This window comes from Littorina saxatilis, linkage group LG9 (assembly GCF_037325665.1).
Source record: "Littorina saxatilis isolate snail1 linkage group LG9, US_GU_Lsax_2.0, whole genome shotgun sequence".
NCBI classification, from domain to species: domain Eukaryota; kingdom Metazoa; phylum Mollusca; class Gastropoda; order Littorinimorpha; family Littorinidae; genus Littorina; species Littorina saxatilis.
Window position 1 is genome coordinate 13,908,166 of NC_090253.1, and position 10,607 is coordinate 13,918,772.

Sequence of the window (10,607 nt, forward strand, 5' to 3'; positions counted from 1 at the left end):
TATACACTTCTCTTTTTCTCTCCCTTTTCTTCTGTGTCTTTTCTCCCCTCAACGCCCAATGTTTACCGACAAAGTTAGCAAAGTAATAAATAAGGGAGCAGGTCTAATGTTAGCAAACATTCCAAGAGGGCTGTTGCGAGCTTATTATCTAGCTTGGAAAGATCTTAGGGCTTCTTAGCGGTATTTCCTCCACTCTTTAGTGTTACCGCTGGGTATCTCAATCCAAGTTTGCACACGATGCTTTATGTGTGTGCGGAAGAGGGGTCAAGCAAGGGGGAAAGAGATCTTATCTGTCGCCCTTTTTTTAAAGCTACTTTCCTTGTCCCGTAAACCCCCCTTGGATTCCTGAGTAGCTTTGAGCATGATTTGTACACCCCCCCCCCCCCCCCCACCCTCCCTTGCCGCAATTGGTTTGCGCAAAGTCAGAAGAAAGCCGAAATATCAACTAGGGGATAGATAACATGTACGATACTCGGAAGTTTGGTTTCTTTAAAAGCGGGGAGTAGCAATGAGGGTTTGTATCTTTTAGCGTATCATTCATTCATGTCCCTAAAAGGGAAATTTTCTTGTAAGGACGTTAAGGACCCCCTAGTCTAGAGGGTTTGTGAGGCTGACTCTGCCCATAAAACTGTGGCCTTGGGGAGGCAAGTTTGGGGTATACCCGCACCCCACCCCACAGGGCCGGACCAATTAAGTTCCTTTGAGGGGGGGGGGGGGGGTTCCAACTGAAGGCAGGGGTCCAGGGGCCGCCGAGGGGGTCTGGGGGGGAAAGCCTCCCAGAAGCCGAGAAATGTTTGCATTTGTAAGGTCATTTTTTGGTCTTTCCTTGCAACTGGGAATCAAAATTACACATTTTCAACAGTAACGAAATACTTCAGATATTCATTTACCATAGTAGTTCAGTGGAATAATCCCAAAGACATATAATAAGTCTGACAGAACTCTTTACTTTGAATACTTAAATTCAAGCAAACAAGCAATGATTACAACATCTGGAATACAAAGGAGAAGTGATATGAGAGATGTTGTATGGTGAACAATGATACTATACTTCAGTGAAATAAACTAAGGGAGTTGGGGCAAGAGCTTAAAAAGTCCACATATTTTTTTCCCTTTTCTCTGAGAGGTACATCGGATGGCCAGGGGGGGGGGGGAGGGGGTTCCAGAACACAGGAACCCCCCCACCCCCAGATCCGGCCCTGCCCCACCTCACCTTCAATCCCCTTCTTGTGTTGTTGACTGGCTCAGTTGATAGCAGTGATGTTGGGGATGGTGGAGGGGTGTAGAATATTCTTATCTCGACAACCAACCTGCACCCCCCTCCTTCCTGTGTCTCTATTGCTACCTCCCACACAATGATGTTTCACATCTCAGCCAGAGAGACGCTAAGTGCAAGTAGATGGATGAATAGGACCCTCTCTCCCCCTTTAACTGTCTTATTGGATGAAAGTAATAATTTGAAGACAAGTTGGTTTTATCTGCAAACTTCTGTCTCTCTGTCTCTCTCTGTCTGTCTCTCTCTGTCTGTCTGTCTCTGTAGATCTCTCGGTCTGTCTGTCTCTCTGTCTCTGTCTCTCCCTCTCCCTCTCCCTCTCTCTCTCTCTCTGGCTGGATGTAAAAAAGCATCTGTTTGCTTATGCCATTACCCTCGTTAATAAAGAATTTGTCTTGTCTTGTCTTGTCTCTGTTTTAGTAGTTGTTTATGGTGGGAAGTGGGGGCCGCAGTTTGCAGTTATGAAGAATTCAATTGTAATTATTTGGCTAGTTATAAGACGTTTATATCCTGTGTTGGATCCACCTTTCTTTTTTGAAAACCTGCTTTTTCCGTTATTCAGTTCATTACTCTGCACGTTTACCCTCCATTGTAAAACTCCCTCCCTGCCTTTTCAGACCTTGAATTTCTTTAAGTTGTTGTTAAAAGTGGGTACCCCTGTGCATTCCGTTAAATTTTTAACTAATTTATGTGTTCTGTTGGTGTGTTTTTTTCCAACCAAAATTGCATTTTTACTTCCATTTTATTTACGACTCCCAGAATTGACTGTCCTCAAACTAAGGGGATACTGCTGAAGTTATGAATTTTGATTGTCTTTGAACTGATTTACATTTGTTTGTTTGTTTGTCACCAGAATTGAGGAGATCATGAGGTGGCAGTTTGAGGTGGAGGAAGAGGCAGACGAGAGCGTTGCAGGCAGGATCGTGTGGACTGTGGACTACGAGAAGAACGGCCTGTCCCGTAACTCCTACTTCCCTCCGCAAGACTCTCGCATCTCCGCCAAAATCACCGTCCTCGGAGAGCATCCCGAAAAGATTGTCACCGTATTCAAGGTGAGAGAATACCGTACACTGTAATTGTCAGGAAAAGTTTGTCACCGTATTCAAGGTGAGAGAATACCGTACACTGTAATTGTCAGGAAAAGTTTGTCACCGTATTCAAGGTGAGAGAATACTATACACTGTAATTGTCAGGAAAAGTTTGTCACCGTATTCAAGGTGAGAGAATACCGTACACCTGTAATTGTCAGGAAAAGTTTGTCACCGTATTCAAGGTGAGAGAATACCGTACACCTGTAATTGTCAGGAAAAGTTTGTCACAATATTCAAGGTGAGAGAATACTATACACTGTAATTGTCAGGAAAAGTTTGTCACCGTATGCAAGATGAGAGAATACTGTTCGCTGTAATTGTCAGGAAAAGTTTGTCACAGTATTCAAGGTGAGAGAATACTATACACTGTAATTGTCAGAGTACAGGGGAAACCCACTTTTGAGACGGTAAAAAAATCTGGGAAAAAATCAAGTCTTAAGAAGAGGAGAGATTTAAATTTGACGGTTTTTTTATAGCGGAGTTCCACTGTGTAAAACCATGATTCTTTTGCGAGCGGTCACCAAGGTACTGTACATCGAAATAGATGTGATTTACCGTTGTATGTTTTAAAAATGAGGTCTTCAATGTGACAAAGTAATCTACGGATAATATACAGTTTTTAAAATTCTCTTTATATAGTGGAAAGACACGGACGGACTCATACATTTTAAACAAGAGGCGAAGCCTTCAAGGCTCACGTGAGAAATCGACAAACAGTAACACAAACTCAATCACTCCGTCACACATACACACACACACACACACACACACAGTAAGCATAGGTGAAACTGTGCAAGAAAGCGAGACCCTGGATCTGCCAAGTAGTCTCGGCCCGCTCACAATAACAATGACCGAGACTTTCAGTAATTCCTTTGCGTGACGTCTAACCCTCTTACGTCATAATGTGACGTCTTCAAATAGTTTCTATCACACACGTCAAACACTTTTGACCGAGACGTAATCTTTATGCGAGCTTTATCCATAGACTCGGAAATGTTAAAGTTTCTATCACACACACACACACACACACACACACACACACACACACACGCACGCACGCACGCACGCACAGACAGACAAAGTTTATCATCGCATAGGCTACACTTACGTGAGCCAAAAATGATGATGCCAGAGAATGGACGAGTGCTGAAATGGCATTTTCCTCTAGAAACAGCTTTTGTGACCTGCCTTGGCTGTTGTCAGCAGCTTGTTTTGTTCTGTCGTTCTGCTTCTTCAGAAGGTAGTCTTGGAACCCCATATCCGCTGGTGCACAAATCGATTGGCATTGCCGGCTTAGTCGGCTGTAATTGTAGAGCTGTTGGTGTTTTTTTCCTCTTTTATTTTTGCCAGATAAGCAAGCAGGAGTAGAATAATGAATGCATGAAGTGTAATCCCCCAATTTTAAATCAACAATTACAGTATGAATATTGTCGAAACGTTGTTTTTTCTCATTAACCTTGAAATTCTCAATCTCAGTCTGTTACTTTAGGATTGAAGCCTTCTCAGCATCAAAGTTAAATTAGTAAAGAGGTCACTCTTGTTAGTAAAGAGGTCACTCTTGATTGATGAAGACAAGGTACATGTTCCACTGTTAAGTCAGGGGGTCAGCTATGTGTTGGAAACAGAACAGAAATTCCTTGAGCACCACAGGGCATAGAAGTTGACCTCACAGCTTTCATACAATGTGGCAAAGTTTCACAATTCACAAACAGAGAGCAAATCGGTTGATGGAGTAAGAAAAAGGAGGTGGGAGGGAGAGAGTTGGAGAGAGAGAGTGTGTGAGCTGGCAAGGTTATAAAGTTAGACAGTAAAACTGATTGCCGGCAGCCAGGGCAAGTAATCCCATCACGCTGCTACAGAGTCAAGGGCAGAGAACTTATTGATTTTCCATTGATGTCCCCTTGTATGTGTCGAGCGACCTCATGGCTGCCACCAGATCCTATTAGAGGCGCTTTCCTCCTCAGCATGTGAACAGATTTTTTCTTCTTCATTTCATTTTCTTTTTCTTTTTTTTCCATTTCATCTCCCTTCCTGGCCTTTTGTTGTCTTCGAGGATAGAACAAGGATAGAACATGCTGCGTGGAAAAACAAGAATATATTGAATTCCATTTGCTTCCCCCCCCCCCCCCACCCACTTACCCCCCAATTTGTTTTTGTAAAAGGGTTCCAGCTGTACTGACAGAAGATAAGCGGGGCGGGGATATAGCTCAGTTGGTAGCGCGCTGGATTTGTATTCAGTTGCCCGCTGTCAGCGTGAGTTCGATCCCAGGTTCGGCGGAAATTTATTTCAGAGTCAACTTTGTGTGCAGACTCTCTTCGGTGTCCGAACCCTCCCCCCGTGTACACTACATTGGGTGTGCACGTTAAAGATCCCACGATTGACAAAAGGGTCTTTCCTGGCAAAATTGCTTAGGCACAGTTAATAATTGTCTACCTATACCCGTGTGACTTGGAATAATAGGCCGTGAAAGGTAAATATGCGCCGAAATGGCTGCAATCTACTGGCCGTATAAAATTTCATCTCACACGGCATCACTGCAGAGCGCCTAGAACTGTACCCACGGAATATGCGCGATATAAGCGTCATTGATTGATTGATTGATTGATTGATTAAATTTGATTTCCGCAGACAGTAATGGGAACATGTTTTACTGTTGCATTATCGCGGGTTGCCAAGACACAATTTTCTGTGTGAAAATTGAAGGTAGGAATGTAGAAATAAATAAAAGTTATGAGTTTCTTTACAAGTGTGCGTGTATCAATGAAAGTTAAAAAAATGTCTTCAATATCAAGGGGCTAGTAAGTTTTTAAAATTCACTAGCCAACAAAAATTTCCATTGGGTCAAAACTGATTTGATCTTTTTTCCTGTGAAAGGTAGTCTGTCTATGAACACACGCTCAAGGCTTTAACTTAGTTTAAGACAAGCTGTTAGAACAATAAAACCAAACAAAACAGTAGGCAAATAAGAGAAGTTATTAGTAACAGAGGTAAATTATGCAATACTATTGAAATATTCATGTACAGGGCAAAGGCATGATTATGTCTCTTTTCAATGCTGTGAATGAAAATTAAAAAAAATAAAAATGCCAGTCTTCATGGCAGTTAGAACTCTCTCATACATAATGCTCACAGTCAGAATAACAGAAGAAATGACTGTGACTTCTCTGCACCTCAACACTCTAAGACTAACAGGATTTGGCAAGGAATCAAATGACAGTTACAGTGGAACCCCATTTTTACGACCTCCAAAAATCTGAGAAAATCAGGTCTTGAAAAGGAGGGTGTCTAAAAATGGAGGTAAATTTACAGAGGTTATAAACAGAAGGTCTGAAAAAATAAGGTCTTAAAAAGGAGGGAGTCTTAAAATGGAGGTAAATTTACAGAGGTTATGAACAGGTGGTCTGAAAAAATAAGGTCTTAAAAAGGAGGGAGTCTTAAAATGGAGGTAAATTTACAGAGGTTATGAACAGAAGGTCTGAAAAAATAAGGTCTTAAAAAGGAGGGAGTCTTAAAATGGAGGTAAATTTACAGAGGTTATGAACAGAAGGTCTGAAAAAATAAGGTCTTAAAAAGGAGGGAGTCTTAAAAAGGAGGGAGTCTCTGGAGGGGGTCTTAAAAGGGGGTTCCACTGTAACCCAGTGTTCAGATCCATCTTGGAATGTATCAGGAGTTGTTGCTTGTCTCTTTTATGCAAAACTATTCATGCCCTTGTTTGATCTCCATATTATTACTGGGCTCTTTAGGGACGATCAGTCGTTTGTTTCATTAGGTTAGAGAAGGAACCCTTCTGGTTGAGCTGGTAATGTTCTCAGTCTTTCTGTGTGGATAATGCTAAAATGGTGGACTGCTTGTGAATAAATGATGAGGCTGTGATGGCTTTGGTGGAACCCCCCCCCACCCCCCTTTTAAGACCTCAAAAAATCTGAGAAAATCAGGTCTTGAAAAGGAGGGAGTCTTATTTGTTTGTTTGTTTGTTTGTTTGCTTAACGCCCAGCCGACCACGAAGAGCCATATCAGGGCGGTGCTTCTTTGACATTTAACGTGCGCCACACACAAGACAGAAGTCGCAGACAGGCTTCATGTCTCACCCAGTCACATTATTCTGACACCGGACCAACCAGTCCTAGCACTAACCCCATAATGCCAGACGCCAAGCGGAGCAGCCACTAGATTGCCAATTTTAAAGTCTTAGGTATGACCCGGCCGGGGTTCGAACCCACGACCTCCCGATCACGGGGCGGACGCCTTACCACTAGGCCAACCGTGCCGGTAGGGAGGGAGTCTTACAATGGGGGTAAATTTACACAGGTTATGATGAGAAAGTCTGAAAAAGCTAGGTCTTGAAAGGGGGAGGTCTTACATTTTTTAATTTTTTTTTAAAGAAGGGTTCCACTGTAAACCAATTGTGCCTTTCACCACCACAGTTAAAGCTTTTTTTCAGCCAGAAAAGTTATTTTGTGTTTGTTTGATTGTAGAAAAAGTATTAGCAATTCTTGAAGTATTTTTGTGTACACTTAGCTTTTATGTTTTATCTGTCCATACTGATTTGACTTTTATGAATTGTCAACAGGAGACGGAGTTGCTGAACACAGCCACGCTGACAGGAAAACGCGAGGAATACCCATTGCGGGTGTTTGCCATTTCTTCGGTCAACAAAGTGCGTGATGTCAGCCTCTACTCAGACTGCTTCTCCACAGACAGCGATGTTCTTAGAGTACGTTGCATTTCTTTTTTAATCCAGTCTGCGTTCTTTCTTTCTTCCTCTGCCTGCCTGCATGCCTGTCAGTCTGTGTGTGTGTCTCTCTCTTTCTCTCTCTCTTTCTCTCTCTCTCTCTCTCTCTCTCTCTCTCTCTCTCTCTCTCTCTTTGTGTCTCTGTCTCTTCCTCTGTCTTTCTCTCTTCTTCTTCTTCTAAGATAAAGAGGAAAGACAGTGTCTATGGGGATGTTTTGACTGTTCACAGATTGAAAAGGTTCACATGTGTGCCTGTAGTGTAAAAGACTACTCAGGATCTCGTCAAACAGTCCAAACCAGATGGTTTATGGGGAACTTGGAAGATGCACTTTGTCAATCCTAGCAAATATCCGAAGCGTAAAGTACTGGTTGAGACTGAACTGTATGCCGGACTCGAGATATGCAAAGATGTCATACATCATGTTAAAAAACGCAGTTGAAAGCAGAATTGGGTCTCACAAGTTAAATGCCTCCTTTGCATGAATGGATTTGGAGATGTGTGGTTGAACGGGTCTGTAGGTAGGGAATGTGTGTTTATTAGAACATTTCAGCAACGTCTTCAAGACTTTTGAGCAAAACTGGCACTGTAAACTTGAGACAAGTGTGAGATTTGATGTATACGGGATGTTTAAAGGAGAACTTGAAAAAGAAAAGTATCTGGGTGTCATTGAAAACCAGTACATACGCAAAATGTACACAAAGTTCAGACTTGGCATTACACCATTGAAGGTAAATAAACTGCGCTATAATCCCGAGTGCGCTGAATCCAGAAATTGTACATTTTGTCAATCTACAGAAGAAAATGAAAACCACTTTCTGTTGAAATGCCCAGCTTACCATGCAATTTGTCAAAAGTACATTATACGTTATTTGCGTGTTTGACCAAAATATGACATTTTACACAGATCGAGACAGTCATTGTTCTCCGAGACCGCGCTAGCGGTCGAGGTGAACAATGACTGTCGAGATCTGTGTAAAATGTCATATTTTGGTCAAACACGCAAATAACATTTATGTATCGATCGAATTCCTTTCAGGTACTTATGACTTTGTTGTTGTTTTGACGATTGAACGAGCACACACACACATTCAATCAAACACATAAGCTTCATATTTGGGCGTTTCAGGTTGACCGAAACTTCAAAGGAACTACAAAACACACGTCATGTACTCACTTTGTTGTTGTTTTGACATTGAACAGCACACACACATGCAATCAAACACATGACGTTTTTTTTTTTTTAGTTCCTTTGAAGTTTCGGTCAACCTGAAAAGCCAAATTATAAAGTTTTGTCGGCCTCTGACGTCACATGACTCAAAGAAGGGAAATCCAATCTCCAATCGATACATTGGTGCTTGTTTTGACCTTGACCAGTTCTCCAACTCATCGTTGTGTATTTTACAGACTGACAACAAATTACGACTGATTGCATTGTCAAATTATCTGTCTTTAAATTAAATTATTGTTAAATTATTATCAAAGAGAAAATCAATTGTGAAATAGACTGGTGTGATCGTACAACCCAAAATCCTTGTCTTCATCTTACTGTATTTTTTTCTGTTTTTACTTCTTGTTCTATGTGTTGATTTTAAGTTGCCTTGCTTCCGGACGGTCAAGTCCACTTTGTTCACCTGCAAATTATTTTCTCCCCCTTGTACATACACATTGTGTTTGATGCAATAAAAAATTCGTTTTCTCTCTCTTTCTCTCTCTCTCTCTCTCTCTCTCTCTCTCTCTCTCTCCCTCTCTCTCTCTCTCTTTCTTTCTCTCTCTCTCTCTCTCTCTCTCTCTCTCTCTCTCTCTCTCTCTCTCTCTCTCTCTCTCTCTCTCTCTCTTCTTCTTCTTCTTCATCTTAGCTTGATTTGCATTATGACATTGTTTTAGGTTGTTGAATTGTTGTAGAAGACTGAACCAAACTCTGTTTAAGATAAAGAGGAAAGACAGTGTCTTCAATATTACAATTTAATGTGAAAAGATGAATAGGAAAGATTATGGTTTTACCAAGTAACATATCATTTGTTTCAAAGCATAATTTAAATATATTTACATATATGTGTGTATACAATTTTGAGTTCTCACGCATAGATACTGCAGGGCTGCATTTTGCACCACCATGATTCACAAACCTGCACTCAGAGCTACTTGGGCACTTGTCAGTGTGTGCAAACGCCAGACATTTTTTGCTTTGTTGTTCGGAAGAAGATTCACAAAACAATCCACAAGAGACAAACACCAGAGAAAATTATACCCAATGTTACCGAGAAGATTCATGAACCTGCACTCCGACCCACCGGGGCATGAAAAGTGTCAGCATGATTGTGCAAAAAACATAAGACACAATTTTTATTGTTGCGAAGGAAAACAACTATGTGTGCACTCACAATTTAATATTCACACCATTTTTCAAATTTGCACAGGTGTCGAAAGACTGCAAGAGCGTGTTTCTTGACGGCAACGAGACGAGAGGTTCGGAGAACGTGACGATTGTTGTGAGGGTGGGGGGTCACTCTACCCAGCTTCCCCTGCGAGTGTGGGTTCCGGACAACCGACTGGACGTGGAGATGTCTGACACCAAGCTGAGTCGTATCAGAGGTTGGAGCATTCCCTCACACACACAGAGGAGGTAAAAAGTTCAGATATTTGTGTATGCAGGCACGTTGGTTATGTTGGAATAACTCCAAACAGCATTAGAATACTTGATAGTCTGCACAGATTAGTCTATACCAGTGGCTTAAGTTGGAATAATGGATCTTTCCAAACACTAATTTTTAGGTATTTATGGTGTGTGGTGTCAATACCAAACAGTGTATCTCTCTGAGCGACTCGAGACATGTTGTTTTTTGTTGTTGGTAGGTAAGGTCTGTCTATAAGCATGTAAGAAGTTTGCATCTCAAAAGAGAGTTTTATAAAAAAAAAATGAGTTGATATCAGAGATTTTGTTGTGACAAAACACATTCAGGAAAACGTGGAATTATTGAAATGGACAGTGTGAAAGACAGAGCTTTTGAAAGTGTGTACAGTAAAACCTGTCTCTAACGGACACCCTTGGGGAATGGTAATAGTGTCCCTATTAGACAGGTGTCCCTTCTTCACAGGTGGAGGGGCCGGGGCAATATTTTACAAAGAGCACGTAAAATGAACAAGACACTTTTTGTAAGTCCTGTAGTATGTATTTATTGGATTGAACATGAGACTCACTGAAAATGTGAGTAAACAAATGATACATGTAGCAAACAACAACAACAACATCCCCCCCCCCCCCCCCCCCCCCACCTACCCCGTTCCCTACACACACTGTGCATTCAAACTTACGCAAGTCGGACGTCACAAAGCTAAAAATAGCTGACTCTTCATCAGTCATTCAACGGGAAATTCCGCAGTGTGTCTCGACCAAATTGGGTCAGCTCTTGTTTCATTCAGTTTTTCTAGTCTCAGCATAAATGCATGGAACAAAAATTTAGCTGTGTTAACTATTGTTTCCTTCAAACGATTGCTTACAAAGAGAGAGA

At 41.5% G+C, this 10,607-nt stretch overlaps 1 protein-coding gene across 1 annotated transcript in view; it reads left to right on the forward strand.

The window, feature by feature from the left end:
* The window catches only part of LOC138975347 (transmembrane protein 132C-like), a 45,829-nt gene that overhangs the window by 23,464 nt on the left and 11,758 nt on the right, over positions 1-10,607 (forward strand). The window contains exons 4-6 of the mRNA XM_070348012.1: positions 2,127-2,325; positions 6,936-7,079; positions 9,516-9,721. Coding sequence (XP_070204113.1) covers positions 2,127-2,325; positions 6,936-7,079; positions 9,516-9,721 — 549 coding nt within the window. The remainder of the gene's footprint in view (positions 1-2,126; positions 2,326-6,935; positions 7,080-9,515; positions 9,722-10,607) is intronic.